The sequence below is a fragment of the Mobula hypostoma genome, chromosome 2 (genome assembly GCF_963921235.1).
Source record: "Mobula hypostoma chromosome 2, sMobHyp1.1, whole genome shotgun sequence".
Taxonomy (NCBI): Eukaryota; Metazoa; Chordata; class Chondrichthyes; order Myliobatiformes; family Myliobatidae; genus Mobula; species Mobula hypostoma.
The window spans coordinates 29,365,825-29,387,697 of record NC_086098.1 but is presented as its reverse complement, the minus strand read 5'-3'; the positions used below and the strand labels follow the sequence as shown (position 1 = coordinate 29,387,697).

Here is a 21,873-nt window from a genome sequence, read left to right as displayed (position 1 = left end):
AAAGAAGGTGAAGTCTGAGATGTCAGGGGTAAGTTTTTTAACTCAGAGAGTGGTGGGTGCGTGGAATGGGCTGCCGGCAACGGTGGTGGAGGCGGATATGATAGGGTCTTTTAGGAGACTTTTGTATAGGTACATGGAGCTTAAATAAATAGAGCGCTATGGGAAAGCCTAGTAATTTCTAAGGTAGGGACAAAGAAACATAGAAAACCTATGGCATAATACAGGCCCTTTGGCCCACAAAGTTGTGCCTAACGTGTCCCTACCTCCATGGCCTCCACCTTTTCTGCAGCAGTGACATTATCTCTGATCAACAGTGCCACACCCCCACCTCTTTTGCCTCCCTCCCTGTCCTTTCTGAAACATCTAAAACCCGGCACTTGAAGAAACCATTCCTGTCCCTGAGCCATCCAAGTCTCTGTAATGGCCACCACATCATATCTCTAAGTACTGATCCACGCTCTAAGCTTATCCACTTTGTTCACAACGCTCCTCGCGTTAAAATACACGCATGTCAAACCTTCGGTCTGAGCGCGTCCCTTCTCTATCACTTGCCTATCCTCCCTCTCGCACTGTCTACAAGCTTTCTCTATTTGTGAGCCAACCTCCTCTTCCCCAGTCTCTTCAGTTCAGTTCCCACCCCCCAACAATTCTAGTTTAAACTCTCCCCAATAGCCTTAGCAAACCTCCCCTCCAGGATATTGGTCCCCCTGGGATTCAAGTGCAACCCATCCTTTTTGTACATGTCATACCTGCCCCAAAAGAGGTCCCAATAATCCAGAAATCTGAACCCCTGCGCCCTGCTCCAATCCCTCAGCCACGCATTTATCCTCCACCTCACTCTATTCCTATACTCACTGTCACGTGGCACAGGCAGTAATCCCGCGATTACTACCTTTGTGGTCCTGTTTCTCAACTTCCTTCCTAACCCCCTTTACTCTTTTTTCAGGACCTCTTCCCTTTTCTACATGTTCGGCACAATTTTGTGGGCCGAAGGGCCTGTATTGTGCTGTAGGTTTTCTATGTTTCTAAGTCTCTTTGGGCGGGCAAACCTGTCCATGAGACAGACAATATATTGCCATAGCAACAGTGCCAGAAAAACTTGGTCAACAAGTGTGAAGATGGAAGGCTTCATTGCTCCTTTCTGGATTGAAAAAAAATGTTGCTAATAAACCTAGGATATCTTTATGCAGTAAAGTTTGTGGCATAAAATAAAGTAGTGTCATATGTGTGTGTTCTTACATGAAACTACAAAAATAAACAATGTCAGATGAGCCACTATTACTCAGTTGTTATATCTTTCATCTCTAGACACATGAAAATTTATGAACTGAAATATTATAGTCATAAAGAGCAAACAGTTTTAAATACAGTAAATATAAAGCTTTGGTTTTACATCTGAAGAATTGCTTCTACATAAATGAACAGATTACAAGAATAATGACCTACCTTTCCTCCAATTGCCCATGCTACAATGATACTTTCACAACGTAAAAAATCATCTGGCATATTGGAATGGTAGCATTCATGCCCAATGTCAAGGGCACTATCATTTAAGCTGCTGTGGCACTGATAAAGGAGAATATGATGTACCAAATGTTCATGTCCTTTCTGAATAATGGGTTCAACCTGTGAATAAAAGCATTAAAAAGGAGGCAGTAAATAATCTTGTAGCGATGCAAAATGCATCTTCTTTTCTCATAAGACATATTTTAAGAACTGTGATTACTTTTGGCACAGCGCTGGTGGCATTTTTACATTGCTGTCTGACCCTAAAAAATTAAGTGTGAGAGTTTGACTCAGATGTGTATATGTTGTTTCCCAGTAATCTATGAAAAACACCAAATCTGTAAACACTAACAAAGATAATATCAAATGGACAAAAGCACAAAGAGCCCATTGGCACCATTGGATGTTCCAGAACCAGCAGTACTTTCATACCCCTATTCCAGGTTAGAGGTCCATTTAAATAAATCACATTGTTTATAACTGCATCACCACTGTAAAAGCCCATATCTTATGATCTCAGTCTGAGATCCCCAATCATTTGAGCTCTGACCATCACAAGAGAGTTTTTCTTCCCATTCCTTTTTTTTCATTTCTTCCCATTTCTTCCTCAGTGGTATTAATGTTTGTTTATTATTGACACATGTACCAAGATACAGTGGAAAGTTTGTCTTGCATACTAGAAATATGAGAAATTCTGCAGATGCTGGAGATCCAAAGTAACACACAAAAAATGCTGAAGGAACTCAGCAGGTCAGGCAGCATTTCTGGAAGTGTTGCTTTATCTTGCATATTGTTTATTCAAATTAAAATAATTACACAGTGGGTATTATTCTAGCTCATTACACATTGAACTAGAATCAGGTAAAACAATAACAATGCAGCGTAAAGTGTAAAAGCTACTAAAAAGAGCAGTGCAAGTAAACAAGCAGTCTCTGGATAGCCATCACTTCCAGGTTACCCAATCACGTTCATCCCAATTCTCAGACCTTTGAACTGACCACCTCTTCAGAACCTAACATACTCATCATCCCTCTTTTCTCACCTTCTGCTTTTCCAGTCACCTGCTCCTGCTCTCTGTCATGCTGTACCCAAGTTCTGAACCAGCTGGTTTTATTTTAAAAAGGCTATGAAATTAAACAAACATCTTCCACATTCCTTTCTGCGCACTTCAAAACAAACCCCTCTAGAATCGCAGCAGCAGCCAATGGAAATCAATCACCAAGAAACCTCCAAGAAATTGTCATTTTATTTTTTGAGTTTTGGAATCTGGCTTCAATAGCAAGAGAACGATTTATTACTATTCCCCTAAATTAGTGGCGAGCCATCTCTAGAATTGCCCCAGTTCTGAGAAATGTACAAACATACTTCCACAAAACTGTTGTGTGAAGATTTCCAGGATTTAGACCTCAATGAGTTCCATATACTAAGAATCTGTTGTATTGCAACATTTTGTGATATCAATCAAATCTAATAATAATTTGCTTTTTAATTTTTCCTTCCAAAATTGATAGCTCAATAGATAATTGATAACACACATTAAAGTCGACCGCCAACATCTTGCACTTCACTTGGGCTATCTCTATCTCTTTGCAGGTTTGTTATCTCTTCCTTGCCTCTTGCAGATGGACCTGTCTTTATTTCATGAGTAACCTTGACTGAAATACACTCTGTCCCTTCATCTTGATTTTAAGTTATCAGGCTCCAGCAGTGACCCCTGTGATATTCTACTAGTTACTGACTACCAAGTTGAAAATTACACACTTATCCCAACTCTGTTTTGTTACTTGCCAATCCACCTTCCATGCCAACACATTACCCCCAAAGAAGTCCTTTTACTTTGTGCTGCAACCTTTTATGCAGCGCTCTACCAAATACTTTCTGGATTGATGTGTGGAAGATGGTGAATCAAATTGGCAAACACCTTATCAAAGGCTAGAAAGCCAAGAGAAAACACTGTGCGTAAGTAAAACTTGAATTCATTATATCACTCTCTCTGATCTTTCTGTCTGTGACCTCTTGCCCTGTCAAAAAAGGCCAATGAAAGTTTGAAAAAACAACTTTCATCTTTCATCTGGAAACATTGTATCCTGCCGAATTTAGTACCAAGCTCTCTAATTTCAGACAATTCAATCTTTTCAGCCTTTCATTTTATGCACATTCTAACAAAGTGCTCAAAATTCCACCCAGTGTGACTCACAACACAACATGCTCTGTCTCCCAAATAAACAAACAAAAAGCTACAGAATTGAACATCTGACCCACAGTTCTCTCTCCATTTAGAAGACTCCTGGCAACAATGACAATGGATTCTTCCATTTTAATTATGATTATACACACAAACAGATTTTTGATGTGGTTAAACTTACTTTCCAGAATGAACGTTATGAAGACAAGTGTGGGGTGTTGTCCTTTAGGAGGTCAAACCAAGGTAAGACTTATACAGTGAATGGTAAGGGTCTAAGTTGTGCAGTAGAACAAAGAGACGTTGAGAATACAGACCTATAATTCCTTGGAAGGGCATCACAAGTTGATAGGCTCAGAAAGGGACCCTGAGGCACATAGACTTTCATAAATCAAGATATTGAGTATAGGATAAATGCAAGGAATTCTGCAGATGGTGAAAGTCCACAATTTTCCACCTTCCAGCTTGTGCTCTTCCACTCCCCCACACCCAGCCCCCACCTCCAGAACTTCTTATTCTGGCTTCTTACTCCTCCCTTTCCAGTCCTGTTTAAAAGTCTCTGCCTGAAACACTGACTCTTCATTCCTCTCCATAGATGCTGCCTGACCTGCCGAGGTCCTTTAGTATTTTGTGTGCGTTGCATTGAGTATAGTAGTTGAGATGTTACGCTGAAATTGTATAAGAATGTGGCTGACCTGTTCTGGTTACCTATATACACAGAAATTTACAGCACATTCATTACAGACCCTTTGGCCCACAATGTTGTGCCAACCATGTAACCTACTCTAGACACATTCTAGAATTTCCCTAGCACATAACCTTCTATTTTTCTAAGCTTTGTGTACCTATGGCTCTTAAAAGACCCGATTGTATCCGCTTCCACCACTGCCGCCGGCAGAACATTTCATGCACCCACCACTCTCTGTGTGGAAAAATGTACTCCTGACATCTCCTCAGTACCTATTTCCAAGCACCTTAAAACAATGCCCCCTCGTGTTAGCCACACAGGAAAGATATCTTTAAGCTTAAAAGCATGCAAACAAAATGCACAAGGATGGTGCTGGGACTTGAAGACCTGAGTTATGGGGGAAGGTTGAGTAGGTCAGGACTTCATTCATGCGTTGTTTGCGTTAACAATAGCTCAAGCTGAGGAGCCCATAAATGTTGCTACACATTCGAGTCCCATCACAGCATGGCCAGAATGTTCAGCAGAACAACACAACTCAACAGCAACAAATCGAAACAACACCAAAACCAGCCCCCCCACCCCACCTACCCAAAGCTGTAAAAAAAAATTATACGCGAAAGCAGTACAGCAAGAGAATAAGGCAGCAGGGTAACCAGGAGCCGTGGAACAAGGAAAGAATGGTGAGATGGGGAGAAGAACAACCAGAGGAATGGAATGGAAGACATAAAAAGGAAGAAATAGGTCAGGAAACATAAAAGATAGTTACAATATTTTAAAGTTCAAACAATGCGCCTGAGAGATCATCAAGATATCTATCAAAGCTATTGGATGTGTGTCCAGCATACATTTACTACAAGCTGATTTTGGGGCCTTGAAAGGGAACTACGACTTATTAAAATGCATTAAAATAGCTTCAAAGGAATGGCTTGACACAATAAAAAAAACAAGTCCTCTGTCTGGAGCCTTAGCCCAGCAGGATAAGAACTAAAGATAGAGGCAGATCTACACATTAGTATTTCCAGTGACAGCAGAAGCTTAGCTATAAATAAAAGGCAGAAGATACAGTTGTTTTCAGTTTGTGAACAGGAGTGACAAATAACGGTGAATGCAGAAGAGCACCTCAGATAGCATCAATGATTTAATACATCGAGGAATGCCATCAAGGAAGTGACAAGAAAGAACTGTCTGATGGAGAAAAGACAAGAATATCTCAAAGGGCATGGAAACCAATTTCAAGATATAAGATCTAATATAAAACTCTGAGTTTTATATTCTCTAAAGAGAGGCATTTATTTTAAAGTTAAAATATTTAATGGCTAATAAAGTTTGTAAGTGATTAAAAAGAAATTGTGGCGAGCTGGAGCAGGAAATCGCTGAAATACTGCTGAAATGAAACCAACTCCTAAACCCACACCAAAGAGCAGAAGTAAAATAAAATCTAATTAAAACATGTTTATTTGCTTAAACCAAAATTTAAAAATGATTAAAGATCAACTGGTTTCTCACCAAAAACAACCCCATTAAATAACAGTGGCAATTAGTGTGAAGGCGGCACGAACTGTTCATAGAAACATAGAAACATAGAAAATAGGTGCAGGAGTAGGCCATTCGGCCCTTCGAGCCTGCACCGCCATTTATTATGATCATGGCTGATCATCCAACTCAGAACCCAGCCTTCCCTCCATACCCCCTGACCCCTGTAGCCACAAGGGCCATATCTAACTTCCTTTTAAACATAGCTAATGAACTGGCCTCAACAGTTTGCTGTGGCAGAGAATTCCACAGATTCACCACTCTCTGTGTGAAGAAGTTTTTCCTAACCTCGGTCCTAAAAGGCTTCCCCTCTATCCTCAAACTGTGACCCCTCGTTCTAGACCTCCCCAACATCGGGAACAATCTTCCTGCATCTAGCCTGTCCAATCCCTTTAGGATCTTATACGTTTCAATCAGATCCCCCCTCAATCTTCTAAATTCCAACGAGTACAAGCCCAGTTCATCCAGTCTTTCTTCATATGAAAGACCTGCCATCCCAGGAATCAATCTGGTGAACCTTCTTTGTACTCCCTCTATGGCAAAGATGTCTTTCCTCAGATTAGGGGACCAAAACTGCACACAATACTCCAGGTGTGGTCTCACCAAGGCCTTGTACAACTGCAGTAGTACCTCCCTGCTCCTGTACTCGAATCCTCTCGCTATAAATGCCAGCATACCGTTCGCCTTTTTCACCGCCTGCTGTACCTGCATGCCCACTTTCAATGACTGGTGTATAATGACACCCAGGTCTCGTTGCACCTCCCCTTTTCCTAATCGGCCACCATTCAGATAAGAATCTGTTTTCCTATTTTTGCCACCAAAGTGGATAACTTCACATTTATCCACATTAAATTGCATCTGCCATGAGTTTGCCCACTCACCCAACCTATCCAAGTCACCCTGCATCCTCTTAGCATCCTCCTCACTGCTAACACTGCCACCCAGCTTCGTGTCATCCGCAAACTTGGAGATGCTGCATTTAATTCCCTCATCTAAGTCATTAATATATATTGTAAACAACTGGGGTCCCAGCACTGAGCCTTGCGGTACCCCACTAGTCACCGCCTGCCATTCTGAAAAGGTCCCGTTTATTCCCACTCTTTGCTTCCTGTCTGCTAACCAATTCTCCACCCACACCAATACCTTACCCCCAATACCGTGTGCTTTAAGTTTGCACACTAATCTCCTATGTGGGACCTTGTCAAAAGCCTTTTGAAAATCCAAATATACCACATCCACTGGTTCTCCCCTATCCACTCTACTAGTTACATCCTCAAAAAATTCTATGAGATTCGTCAGACATGATTTTCCTTTCACAAATCCATGCTGACTTTGTCCGATCATTTCACCGCTTTCCAAATGTGCTGTTATCACATCCTTGATAACTGACTCCAGCAGTTTCCCCACCACCGACGTTAGGCTAACCGGCCTATAATTCCCCGGTTTCTCTCTCCCTCCTTTTTTAAAAAGTGGGGTTACATTAGCCACCCTCCAATCCTCAGGAACTAGTCCAGAATCTAACGAGTTTTGAAAAATTATCACTAATGCATCCACTATTTCTTGGGCCACTTCCTTAAGCACTCTGGGATGCAGACCATCTGGCCCTGGGGATTTATCTGCCTTCAATCCCTTCAATTTACCTAACACCACTTCCCTACTAACATGTATTTCGCTCAGTTCCTCCATCTCACTGGACCCTCTGTCCCTTACTATTTCTGGAAGATTATTTATCTTGGAATTTCTCCATAGGTCAAGCCTGTAACTACCTGTAGACTGAAAAAATTTTTCTCATAGCAACACTATAATTCACTGTGTTTGCTCAATCCTGATATTGAGCTGTAATATCCTGAATATTGGCTGACACAAGGGCAGGAATGGCTGCTGGATGCTCCGGGGTTTAGGTGTTTCAGAAGGGACAGAGAGGGAGGTAAAAGAGATAGGGGAGTGGTTATCAGGGATAGGATCACAGCTCTAGATAGGAATGTTATCCCAGATGTCCTGGAGAGATCAATTTCTGAGTCAGTATGAGTGGGAATCAGAAACAGGAACTGGGTCTTAAATCAGCGGTGGGCAAACTAGCGGAAAAGATTCTTAAAGTCAGGATTTATGAGCACTTGGAGAGATTAGGGATAATTAGCATGCCTCTGTGAGGGGCAGGTCATACCTCATAAGCCCAGTTGAATTCTTTGAGGTAGTGAGAAAACAAATTGATGAATGTACAGCTGTAGATATGCTGTATATGGAATTAGATAAGGTGTCCAACAAGTAAAGTCAGGGGGCACAGGGACGCAGGGAAACCTGGCTGTGTGCATTCAAAATTGGCTTGCCCACGGAAGGCGAGAGTGATAATAGACGGAGCATATTCTGCCTGGAGGTCGGTGACCAGTAGTCTGGGACCTTTCCTTTGTCATTTTTATAAAGGACATGGCTAGGAAAGTGGGAGATTGGTTAGTAAGTCTGCAGGTGATACAAAGGTTGGTAGATTGTGGATAGTGTAGAAGGTTGTTACAATGGGACATCGATAGGATGCTGAGCTGTGCTAAGAAGTGTCAGCTGAAGTTCAATCCCGAAACATTTTAATGAATATACTTTGGGAGGTTGAAATTGAAAGCCAAGTGCCAGGTTTACGTCAGGATTCTTAGCAGTGTGAAGGAGCAGCAGGATCCTGGTCCACAGATCCATCAAAGTTGTTGTACAAGTTGATAGGGGGGTTTAGAATACATATGGCGTGTCAGCCTTGATTAGTTGGGGGATTGAGTTCAAAAGCTGTGAGGTAATGTTGCAGCTCTATAAAACTCTGCTTCGACCATACTTGGAGTATTGTGTTCAATTCTGGTCACCTCGTTATAGGAAGGATATAGAAGCTTTAGAGAGTCAGAGGAGATTTACCAGGATGCTGCCTGGAATAGAGAGAATATCCTTGGAGGAAAAGTTGAGCGAGTTAAGGCCTTTCCATTTGGATTGAAGGAGGTTCAAAGGTGATTTGATAGACATTTATGAGATAAGAGGGACGGATAGAGTGGACAGCAATACCTTTTCTCAGACAGACATGACTAATACGAGCAGGTATAATCTTAAGGTGATTGCAGGAAAGTATAGGAGAGGGAGTTGTTCTATTTTTAAAAACACAGAGTAGTAGGTGCGTGGAAAGCGCAGCCAATGGTGGTGGTAGAGGCGGATACACTAGGAACACTTAAGAGAATCATGGATGAAAGAAATATGGAGAACTATATTAGTGAGAAGTGTTAGATTGATCTTTGAGTAGTTGAAAAGATCGGCACAACATTGTGAGCAGAAGATCGATACTGTACTGCACTGTTCTATGTTCTATGATCTCAGGCTGATCATCCCCTCCACCTTCTGTGAGACATCCTTAGCCCAGCCACTTGGGAGGCATGCACTATCCTGAAGTCTTAGCTAAAGCCACAGAAACATCCATTTAAGTTGGAGGGTTACTTTGTGAATTTCTAAGAGCTGCTCAATTTATTACGCTTGATGTTTCAAGGCAGTGCAACACTTAAATGCGTGGTTGAAAAGGTAATACACAGATGCTCCCATCTGCCTTCTCAGATCATTAAAGATCCCACTACATTTTCAAAGAGAAATAGTGAAACTATTTGAATAAGTGACTCACTGCTGAAAAATCCAAATCTTAATCACAGAAGCGAAAAACACAATTTCAGCACAAGAATTGCTGTTATTTGGTGAATCTTATCACAACAAGTGGGCTAAGTGCTACACCTGCCCATACACTTACCCAGAAAGCAGTTATAGTGCTACATCTGCCCATACACCTCCTCCCTCACCTCTATTAAGGGCTTCAGTCTCTTCAGGTGAGGCAATACTTCACCTGCAAATCTGCTGGCATCACCCATTGTGTCCGGTGCTCCTAAAACAGCCTACATTGGTGAGACCCATCGTAAATTGGAGGACTGCTTCGTCGAGCACCTCCATACCATCTGCCACTGGGACTTCCCAGTGGCTAAACATTTTAATTCCCATTCCCATTTTCATTTCGACATGTTGATCCATGGCCTCCTCTTGTACCAAGATGAGGCCACCCTCAGGGTGGGGGATATTCCGTCTAGGTACCCTCCAACTTGATGGAATGAATATTGATTTCTCCTCCCGGTGAACAAATTCCACCACCGCACCCCTCCTCTCTTCCCCACTCTGATCTTACATTTCTTCTCACCTGCCGATTGCTTCTCTCTGGGTCCCCACCCCTCCACCTCCTTCCCTTTCTCTTATGGTCCACTCTCCTCTCCTATCAGATTCTTTCTTCTCCAGTCCTTGACCTTTCCCATCACCACCACCATCTCCCACCTATTTTTTTTATTCTGGCATCTTCCCCCTTCCTTCTCAGTCCTGAAGAAGGTTCTCGGCTTGAAACATCGACTGTTTACTCTTTTGCATAGATGTAGCCTGACCTACTAGGTTCCTCCAGGTTTCGTGTGTGTTGATTTGGTGAATCATGTTTGTTTTGCCCCTTCATGCTGTGAAGACCACCGGGATGCTTACATCTATCATCTGGGCTCTTGGTCTGTAACTCAAGCAATCATTGTTTGGATCCAGCTAATCTCTCGTTTTTCTAGCAATCACACAAAATCATATATATCAGGGTAAAGTTTTAATCTAATCACGGTAATAGTCAACCTAGCACAAAGTCCGTAAGTTATCAACAGTTTTGTTATACATTGTTTCACAGAAACATAGAAACATAGAAAATAGGTGCAGGAGTAGGCCATTCGGCCCTTTGAGCCTGCAACACCATTTATTATGATCATGGCTGATCATCCGACTCAGAACCCCGCCCTAGCCTTCCCTCCATACCCCCTGACCCCCGTAGCCACAAGGGCCATATCTAACTCCCTCTTAAATATAGCTAATGAACTAGCCTCAACAGTTTCCTGTGGTAGAGAATTCCACAGATTCACCACTCTCTGTGTGAAGAAGTTTTTCCTAATCTCGGTCCTAAAAGGCTTCCCCGCTATCCTCAAACTGTGACCCCTCGTTCTGGACTTCCCCAACATCGGGAACAATCTTCCTGCATCTAGCCTGTCCAATCCCTTTAGGATCTTATACGTTTCAATCAGATCCCCCCTCAATCTTCTAAATCCCAACGAGTACAAGCCCAGTTCATCCAGTCTTTCTTCATATGAAAGACCTGCCATCCCAGGAATCAATCTGGTGAACCTTCTTTGTACTCCCTCTATGGCAAAGATGTCTTTCCTCAGATTAGGGGACCAAAACTGCACACAATACTCCAGGTGTGGTCTCACCAAGGCCTTGTACAACTGCAGTAGTACGTCCCTGCTCCTGTACTCGAATCCTCTCTCTATAAATGCCAGCATACCATTCGCCTTTTTGACCGCCTGCTGTACCTGCATGCCCACTTTCAATGACTGGTGTATAATGACACCCAGGTCTTGTTGCACCTCCCCTTTTCCTAATCGGCCACCATTCAGATAAGAATCTGTTTTCCTATTTTTGCCACCAAAGTGGATAACTTCACATTTATCCACATTAAATTGCATCAGCCATGAATTTGCCCACTCACCCAACCTATCCAAGTCACCCTGCATCCTCTCAGCATCCTCCTCACTGCTAACACTGCCACCCAGCTTCGTGTCATCCGCAAACTTGGAGATGCTGCATTTAATTCCCTCATCCAAGTCATTAACATATATTGTAAACAACTGGGGTCCCAGCACTGAGCCTTGCGGTACCCCACTAGTCACCGCCTGCCATTCTGAAAAGGTCCCGTTTATTCCCACTCTTTGCTTCCTGTCTGCTAACCAATTCTCCACCCACACCAATACCTTACCCCCAATACCGTGTGCTTTAAGTTTGCACACTAATCTCCTGTGTGGGACCTTGTCAAAAGCCTTTTGAAAATCCAAATATACCACATCCACTGGTTCTCCCCTATCCACTCTACTAGTTACATCCTCAAAAAATTCTATGAGATTCGTCAGACATGATTTTCCTTTCACAAATCCATGCTGACTTTGTCCGATCATTTCACCGCTTTCCAAATGTGCTGTTATCACATCCTTGATAACTGACTCCAGCAGTTTCCCCACCACCGACGTTAGGCTAACCGGTCTATAATTCCCCGGTTTCTCTCTCCCTCCTTTTTTAAAAAGTGGGGTTACATTAGCTGCCCTCCAATCCTCAGGAACTAGTCCAGAATCTAACGAGGTTTGAAAAATTATCACTAATGCATCCACTATTTCTTGGGCTACTTCTTTAAGCACTCTAGGATGCAGAACATCTGGCCCTGGGGATTTATCTGCCTTCAATCCCTTCAATTTACCCAACACCACTTCCCTACTAACATGTATTTCGCTCAGTTCCTCCATCCCACTGGACCCTCTGTCCCTTACTATTTCTGGAAGATTATTTATGTCCTCCTTAGTGAAGACAGAACCAAAGTAATTATTCAATTGGTCTGCCATGTCCTTGCTCCCCATAATCAATTCACCTGTTTCTGTCTGCAGGGGACCTACATTTGTCTTTGCCAGTCTTTTCCTTTTTACATATCTATAAAAGCTTTTACAGTCCGTTTTTATGTTCCCTGCCAGTTTTCTCTCATAATCTTTTTTCCCCTTCCTAATTAAGCCCTTTGTCCTCCTCTGCTGAACTCTGAATTTCTCCCAGTCCTCAGGTGAGCCACTTTCTCTGGCTAATTTGTATGCTACTTCTTTGGAATTGATACTATCCCTAATTTCTCTTGTCAGCCACGGGTGCACTACCTTCCTTGATTTATTCTTTTGCCAAACTGGGATGAACAATTGTTGTAGTTCATCCATGCAACCTTTAAATGCTTGCCATTGCATATCCACCGTCAATCCTTTAAGTGTCATTTGCCAGTCTATCTTAGCTAATTCACGTCTCATACCTTCAAAGTTACCCGTCTTTAAGTTCAGAACCTTTGTTTCTGAATTAACTATGATCACTATTAACTATGTTTCATGCACAATGATCTTTTATACATAATATCCTCCCCAAATTATGCTCTGAAAGAGCAAAAGAAGAAATAAACTATAATTTTTATAAGTGGTACTCAAACAACAATCCAAGGAAACTATTTGGCATAAAAGGCAAGCATGAACTTTTTGAATGATTATTCGTTTCTGAAATGGTCATAAGTCACAACTGGGAGAAGGTATCCTCCCATTCTGAAACAATGTGGAATTATTAAACTAAACACTATTATTTGCAGTAGGTATAATCACGGAGAGGGTAATCTTACATGATTAATCTGTTATTCTCTTATAAACTTGCCAATAATGCAAGCACTGTCTTTGAAGGGTGCTGTCTCAAAACTTCTTAGACTGAGGCTCTTTGTATTCTTCTGCTAGATTTTTGAAAAAAAATCTAACGCCGGAAACATTCAATGGTCTAATGGTTGAGTTGCCACTAGCAACCAAATATGTGAGTTTTAATCCAGTACTGTGTGGTCAAATTAGAGCTGTTAACGGCATGCAATTGGAACTTCAATCTGGCTTTCACTCTGCTTTTGTTATCCGAGACTGTCAGATTTAAGGACAACCATATACCTCTTCCGACTCTGCCACCAAAGTTACAGAGAATGATATACCCTCACCCATATCTCCTCCATTTCCCAAACATTCGCCCTCACCCCATCTTTCCACCGCCTGAACTGTGAAAGAGTTTCCCTTGTCTGAACCGACCACCCCATGAACCTAGCATCCAGCAGCCCTCACCTGCATCTCCTCCATTTCCCAGGCATCAGCCATCAACTTCCATATCAGGAATAGAGATCCCCTTGTCCTTATCTATCACCCCATGAGATTCCAAATCCAGCACCTCATTCTCCATAATTTCTATGATCTTCAACAGGATCATACTACTCAACATATCTTTACCTCTCCCACACTCTTTGCTTTCCACTGGGATCACTCTCTCTGTTCGTCCCTCCCCACTGATCTCCCTCCTGGCACCGATCCTTGCCTTGGTGCAAGTGCTACACCTGCCCATTCACCTCCTCCCTCACCAACACTCAGGGCCCCAAACAATCCTTCCAGGTGAGGCAACACGTCACTGGCAAGTCCTGCAGGGTTTTTTAGTGTATCTGGGTGCTCCATCCACAACAAGCAGCATTTCCTGGTGGCCAACCATTTTAAATCCACTCCCTGATCCCATTCTGATAGGTCAGGCCATGACCTTCTCTACTGCTATGACGAAGCCACTCTCAGGTTGGTGGAGAAGCACCTCAGGGCAGCCACCAACCTACTGTGATGAACATCGATTTCTCCAGCTTCCAGTAATTTCACTCTCCTTTCCCCTTCTCCCTTTTTCCATTCTCAATTCAGGCTTCTGTCTTATCCAGTCTCTTCTCTTTACCTGCCAATTATTTTCTTCCGGTGCCCCTCCTCCTTCCCTTTCTCCTGTGGTCCACTCTCTTCTCTTGGCAGATTCGTTCTTCTTCAATGTTCAATCTTTTTCGCCTATCACCTCCCAGATTCTCACTTTATCTCCCCTCCCCAACCAACTTACCTTCCCCCTCACCTACCTTCACCAATCATCTTCCCCACCCCCAATTTCTTAACCTAGCTTCTTCCCCCTTCCTTTCCAGTCCTGATGAATGGTCCCAGCCCGAAACAATCAACTGTTTATTCCTCTCTGTGAGTTCCTCCAACATTTTGTGTGTGTTGCTAAAGATTGGTTCTGTCTTCCTGTGGCCAGATTTCCTCCAACACTGGCTGATGTGTGCTGTTGCATCTCATGACATCAGTGTATGTTGTACACTGTCACCCATTGCCTTGATGACTACCAGAGCCAGGCACTTCACAACTGGTGTCTTCCTCTGAGGCTGACCTAGCATTCTCCAGGGAATGTTGAGCAGCCATTCTTGCAGCAGTGTCACAGCTCCCACTGCAGAACTCTGATGCATGCTGTCTCAGCTCTCCTAGTACAGGAAAACTACTCCCTGCCAAGCTGAGCTAAGAGTTGCCAGCTTGTTTATTTTGCTGTTTATCTTCATCCTTCCTGAACAGCAGACTCACATCCCACCTGTGTCCATTTTTTTTCCTTTATTCTTTACAGCATTCTCCCTTCTCACCTCTCTCATCAGTCAGGGGTATAAAAACACATGCTTCAAGACTCAGGGACAACATTTACCCCACTGTCATTAGACTCTTTAATGGAATCTTTAATACACTATAGATTAACGTTTGATTTCCCAATTTACTTTGTCATGTGCCATGCATTTCATTTGTTTACCTGTACTGAACTTCTCCTGTAACTATATTCAACATAAACACAAGAGGTTCTGCAGATGCTAGAAATCCAAAGCACCACACAAAATGCTGGAGAAATTCAGCAAGTTAGGCAGCATTTATGGAAATGAATAAACGGTTAACATTTCAGGTTGAGACCCTTCTTCGGGAGGGAAGGGAAGGGAAGGGGGAAGATGGCAGAATAAAAAGGTGGTGCGAGGGTAAGGAGGACTAGCTAAAAGGCGATAGGTGAAGTCAGTTGGGTGTGAAATACAACATACTATTTTTCTGGTAATATACATAGAACATACCACACTTGTCTCGTGATGTTGTGCCAATCTTGATACCAATTTATACTAAATGTCTTTTTCCTTTGTTCTATCCATATCCCTCCATTCTTTTCATTTTCACTTGTTTCCTAAACCCCACTATACTGTTTGATTCCACTACTACCCCAATAACCTATTCCAGGCACCTATTGTTCTCTGCATAAAAAAAGAAACCCTGCCCCTCACATTGCCTTTAAACTTTCCCTTCCAACCTTAAAAGCATGTTCTCCTCCTCCTCTGAGGTCTCAAACTGCAACACCTTACACTTGCCCAGACTAAACTCCATCTGCCAGTTCTCTGCCCATATCTGCAACTGATCTATATCTTAAACAACAGGAATTCTGCAGATGCTGGAAATTCAAGCAACATACATCAAAGTTGCTGGTGAACGCAGCAGGCCAAGCAGCATCTATAGCAGCATCAGTCCTGACGAAGGGTCTCGGCCTGAAACGTCAACTGCGCCTCTTCCTATAGATGCTGCTTGGCCTGCTGCGTTCACCAGCAACTTTGATGTATGTTGATCTATATCTTATTGTATTCTTTGATTGTTCTTTACACTGTCCATAGCTCTACCAGTCTTGGTATCATCCACAAACTTGTTTACATTTTTATCCAAATAATTGATATAGTATCACAAAAAACACAGGTCCCAGCACCAATCCTTGCAGAACACCGCTGGGTGGCAGTGTTAGCTGTGAGGAGGATGCTAAGAGGATGCAGGGTGACTTGGATAGGTTGGGTGAGTGGGCAAATTCATGGCAGATGCAATTTAATATGGATAAATGTGAAGTTATCCACTTTGGTGGCAAAAATAGGAAAACAGATTCTTATCTGAATGGTGGCCGATTAGGAAAAGGGGAGGTGCAACGAGACCTGGGTGTCATTATACACCAGTCATTGAAAGTGGGCATGCAGGTACAGCAGGCGGTGAAAAAGGCGAATGGTATGCTGGCATTTATAGCGAGAGGATTCGAGTACAGGAGCAGGGAGGTACTACTGCAGTTGTACAAGGCCTTGGTGAGACCACACCTGGAGTATTGTGTGCAGTTTTGGTCCCCTAATCTGAGGAAAGACATCCTTGCCATAGAGGGAGTACAAAGAAGGTTCACCAGATTGATTCCTGGGATGGCAGGACTTTCATATGAAGAAAGACTGGATGAACTGGACGTACTCGTTGGAATTTAGAAGATTGAGGGGGGATCTGATTGAGACGTATAAGATCCTAAAGGGATTGGACAGGCTAGATGCAGGAAGATTGTTCCCGATGTTGGGGAAGTCCAGAACGAGGGGCCACAGTTTGAGGATAGAGGGGAAGCCTTTTAGGACCGAGATTAGGAAAAACTTCTTCACACAGAGAGTGGTGAATCTGTGGAATTCTCTGCCACAGGAAACTGTTGAGGCCAGTTCATTGGCTATATTTAAGAGGGAGTTAGATATGGCCCTTGTGGCTACGGGGGTCAGGGGGTATGGAGGGAAGGCTGGGGCGGGGTTCTGAGTTGGAGGATCAGCCATGATCATAATAAATGGCGGTGCAGGCTCGAAGGGCCGAATGGCCTACTCCTGCACCTATTTTCTATGTTTCCGTGTTTCTATGTAACACCACTGGTCATGGACTTCCAGCCAGAAAAACAGCCTTCCACCCCTCTCCTCTTCTATAAGTTCTAACTTGCAATTCACCCTAGAACTCATGAATTTTGATCTTCTGAATCAACCTACCATGAAGGACCTTATAAAATATCTTACTATGGTCCATGTAGATAACATTCATTGCCTTATCCACATCAAGCCCTTTTATCAATTTCCCTGCACAAATCCATCTGACCGTCCTAAAGCAGGTCATGCACACAAGTCCTATTTCTCAAAATCCTCTTCAATAGCTTCTCTAACACTGATGTAAGGCTCACAGACCTGTAATTACTTGGATTATCCCTACTTGTTTTCTTGAACAAAGGTACATATGCTACACTCCAGTCCTCATTTGTTGCACATTTGTTATTCTCTAGTCCTCATTCGGTGCTAGTGAGGGCAGAAGCATCTTTTTCAAAGCTTCAGTAATCTCCTCACTTGCTTCCTTCAATATTCTGGGGCATGTGTCATCAGGCCTTGGAGTCTTATCCCAGCACTGCTTTCTCATTAATCTCTGCCTTCACTATTCTCCAAATCTTTCTCCTCGGTAAATAGCAACATAAATGCCCCTTGAACAGGAAATCCCACAAAAAGTAGTAGATCCAGCCCAGTCCATCACAGGTACCACTGAGCACATTGACAAGGAGCCCGATCGCAGGAAGGCAGCATCCACCATCTAGGACCCCCAGCATCCAGGCCATGCTCTCTTCTTGCTGCTGCCATTAGGAAGGGGGTATAGGAGCCTCAGGACCCACACTATCAGGTTCAGGAACAGTTATTACCTCTCAAGCCACAGGCTCTTCAACAGGAGGAGATAACTTCACTCACCCAAAGTTGTACTGCTCCCAAAATCTATCGACTCAATTTCAATGACTCTTCACCTCAGGTTCTCAATATTTATTGCTTATTTATTTATTATTTGCCACCGGCAGCTGTAGAGACCAAGTCTTTATGTATATTTAAGGCAGAGGCTGATAGATTATTGATTGGTCGGGGCAAGAAGGGATGCGGGGAGAAGGCAGGAGAGGAAATTTGGATTAACCATGATGAAATGGCAGAGTAGACTCGATGGTTGTATAACCTGCTCCTATAGTCTTATTATTATTATTATGTTTGTTTGTTTTATTTCTTCTTATATATGAAGTTTGTTGTCTTTGGCACATTGGTTGTTTGTCTATCGTGTGTATGGGTTTTCACTGATACGATTGTGTTTCCTTGCATTTACTGTGAATGCCAGCAAGAAAATGAATCTCAGGTTTGTATATGGTGACAAATATGTACTTTGATAATAAACTTATTTTGAACTTTGAACTTGTTTAATACCTCAGCCACTTGGTCTGACACCAAGCATATATTCCCTCCTTTATCCTTGAGTGGAGCTATCACTGGAAAATACAGATTAAGAAAGTCATTTGGTGAAAGTATTTTTAAGGAATCAGTTTGAATCCTACCTTCCCAAGATTAATGTACGATGGTTAGACATATCCAGATATAACCAAAGAATTCATCTGTTGTAAATATAACTGTTCTTTTTAGTTGTAGGAAAGGTACTTTCCACAGCCATTTTCAGAAGTCAACGTCCATTCATTAATAACACTAGGACACTGAACTTGCTCAGATAACTACAAACTGAACACATGCATAAAGATGACAAGATAGAGATTGAATCATAAGTTCAGTTACGTTCCATTTATTTTAATGTTCCCTTGTTGAAAAATTAAAAAGGAAAAATAATGTCTTCATTTACAAAGTGCTTAGCAGATAGAGAAGCACTTTTTGATACATAGGCATTCTACAATATAGAAAACAGCAGACAATTTGCCATAGCACAGTCCCATAAAAACAATGTTAATAACTATATCATCTGCTTCAATACTGGTGGTTGAAGAGTAGATATTATCATGAAATTCATCTGTGAAATAATAACGTAGAATCTTTTACATTAACTGAGAGATATTAGTTTTAATGTTTAAAATCTCAAGCTAAAGATGTTGCCTTTGAAAATATAGCACTCTCTCTGTTGGACTGGAACATTCCTCTAACCTAAATTAGTCTTCACTATTGTACAGTGCTAGCCAAGGATTCGACAGAATTTATGCTTTGTGAAAAAGTATCTAGTGCCTTATAACCAATGTTTCGATGACAAACTCTGCCATCTCCATAAGATGGCAGAGTTTGTCATCGAAACGTCAGTTATAATCAATGCCTGCACCCAGCTGGAAACCCGATAAGAGTTTATTCGTTATGCATTGTGATTTGCAACATATTTGAACGTGCAGAACTCATTTTTAATTTTGCTCCCAGCTGCAAAGGATCGCCAGCCAATAGGTCAATTCTTCAGAAAGCCACATGCATATTCCATGCAGTATTGCAGTATCCTGCAAGTGCAAACAATTAATTTGGTCACAGCTACACAAAAGACTCAAACATTAACTTATTGAAGTCAGGTGTCAAGAAATAAAGATATTAACAGATTAAAACAACAGTCTAGGATTCAGCCTCGATTGCCCTGTAGTACAGACTTATGGCAAGTTGCTAAAACTGTTGTTCCTTATTTTAATATGCTGGGAATATAAAAAAATAATGATAGTTGTGTTACTTACCCTTACTACATGATGCTTTTTGGTTAACTTGGGCAATTTAAAGATTTGGCACCAGTAAGTTGTGTCCTTGTTAGGTATCAAGACCTGTCTTAAACAAAATAAAACAAACTATTAAAAAAATCGTCTATTAATGAGGTATATTTTTTGTAAGGTAGAGAAAGCAGAGAATTAAATAAACTAATATAATAGGTGCTATTAAGTCTATTATATGTACTTACGTTACGATGCCTAATATTGAATATAAGTACGTCACTAGGAATAGAAGAATCCATTTTGGGGTTCAACAGATGAAGACTTTTCCTTCCACGGTTTGATGAGTGATACTGTGGACCATCTTGCCCCACATCATTAGGATGATAGGCCCAAATCACCCTTACGGTGTTATCCTAATCACATGGAATAAACAGAGTCAAGCTATAGATTTTTCAGTGATAAATCATACAATATCATTGAATGTGTTTTGACCAAAGAAAAAGATGGCTTGAGTCGTTTAGCATTAGAGTGCAAAGGTGTCAAAATATCAAACTTACAAGAATTAGTGAAAATAGCAAAAAGAAAACTGCCAATATTTACAAAAATATCTACCAGAAAACACAATTATAACTACATACTATGTCCAGTGTGAACTCCTGGCATGTCAGCCACTGAGAGTAATGCACCCTGCTTTTCTCAACACCAGAACATACCAAATTTAATTACCCACAAAGTTAACATAAGACTACATGTGAATTAGAATATGATGAACCACACAATGTAATTACAATCGAGACTTTCTAAAATCTTTCCTAATGTTGATAGTCATTGTGATAGATGTAAAACTGAGATAGCTACACTGACACATATGTGAGGAGCAAAGGTACTTGAAAGTCCTTGTGTAGGACTCACTAAAGGTTAACTTACAGGTTGAGTTAGTGGTGAGGAAGGCAAATGCAATATTAGCATTAATTTCAAGAGGACTAGAATATAAAGGCAAAGATGTAATGTTGAAACTTCATAAAGCACTGGTGAGACCTCATTTGGAGTATCGTGAGCAGGTTTGGGCCCTTATTTTAGAAAAGGTATGCTGAAACTGGAGAGGGTTTAAAGGTGGTTCACAAAAATGATTCCAGGATTGAATGGCTTGTCATATGAACAGAGTTTGATACCTCTGGGCCTGTACTCACTAGAATTCAGAAGAATGAGGGGTGACCTCATTGAAACTTATGGAGTGGTGAACAGCCTTGATAGAGTGGCTGTGGAAAGGATGTTTGCTATGGTGGGAGAGTCTAAGACCATCGGACACAGCCTCAGAATAGACGGGTGTCCTTTTAGAACAAAAATGAAAAGGAATTTCTTTAGCCAGAGAGTGGTGAATCTGTGGAATTCTTTGCCACAAACAGCTATAGAGGCCAAATTTTTATATATGAAACTCTCTGGGTCCATTGGCTGCGTAAGTCTAGGGAAGAGAATCTCCGGCCCTGCCAAATGTGTGAGATTGAGGTGCAAGCCCAGCCTAAAACCCCATGTGTGTGGATGCTGCGTGATTCGTTACCCTGTTACAAGTAAGTACCACAAAATAACAGACAGCACACCACATACAATTCAAAGATTTTGTTTCCTAATACTTCTAATGCTAATGACTAAAAGGTTAGTAGAGAAAGAACAAAAAAAGGAAAAGGGCCCAATTTAATGAAACAGTCTAATCTGCACAATTTGGAGCTCACCGTTTCCCCTTCACCAATCCTCCTTCAATCTCTCTCCGGGCTTTGTCGAATCACGGCCCCGCTCCGAGTCGAATCCTACAACCACTTCTCTCCAGCATCTTCTCTTTTCATCTCCTTAACAAAAGCCCCCAGGCCCACCCTTGGTGTCCCTCATTAAAGAAATCGCCCCTTAATCCAGCTATCCTAATTCTCCTATCTCTGATCTTCAACAGTAACCTAAACAAGTAGCTTGCCCAAAATGACACAAAAATCAAATAAAGAACAGCATAACAGTAAAAAAAAATGAACCAGGGCAGTACGTATATATTTAAGGCAAAGGTTGATCGATTCTTGATTGGTCAGGATATGAAGGGATATGGGGAGAAGGCAGGAGATTGGGGCTGAGAGGAAATTTGGATCAGCCATAATGAAATGGCAGAGCAGACTTGATGGACCAAATGGCCTAATTCTGCTCC

General features: G+C 41.9%; 1 protein-coding gene across 2 annotated transcripts in view; it reads right to left on the bottom strand.

The window, feature by feature from the left end:
- moxd1 (monooxygenase, DBH-like 1) overlaps positions 1 to 21,873 on the bottom strand; it is a 106,073-nt gene that overhangs the window by 37,479 nt on the left and 46,721 nt on the right. For both annotated transcript variants that reach the window (XM_063070721.1, XM_063070730.1), the window contains exons 3-5: positions 19,934 to 20,101; positions 19,716 to 19,799; positions 1,447 to 1,626 (exon numbers count right to left, since the gene is read on the bottom strand). In XM_063070721.1, coding sequence (XP_062926791.1) covers positions 1,447 to 1,626; positions 19,716 to 19,799; positions 19,934 to 20,101 — 432 coding nt within the window. The remainder of the gene's footprint in view (positions 1 to 1,446; positions 1,627 to 19,715; positions 19,800 to 19,933; positions 20,102 to 21,873) is intronic.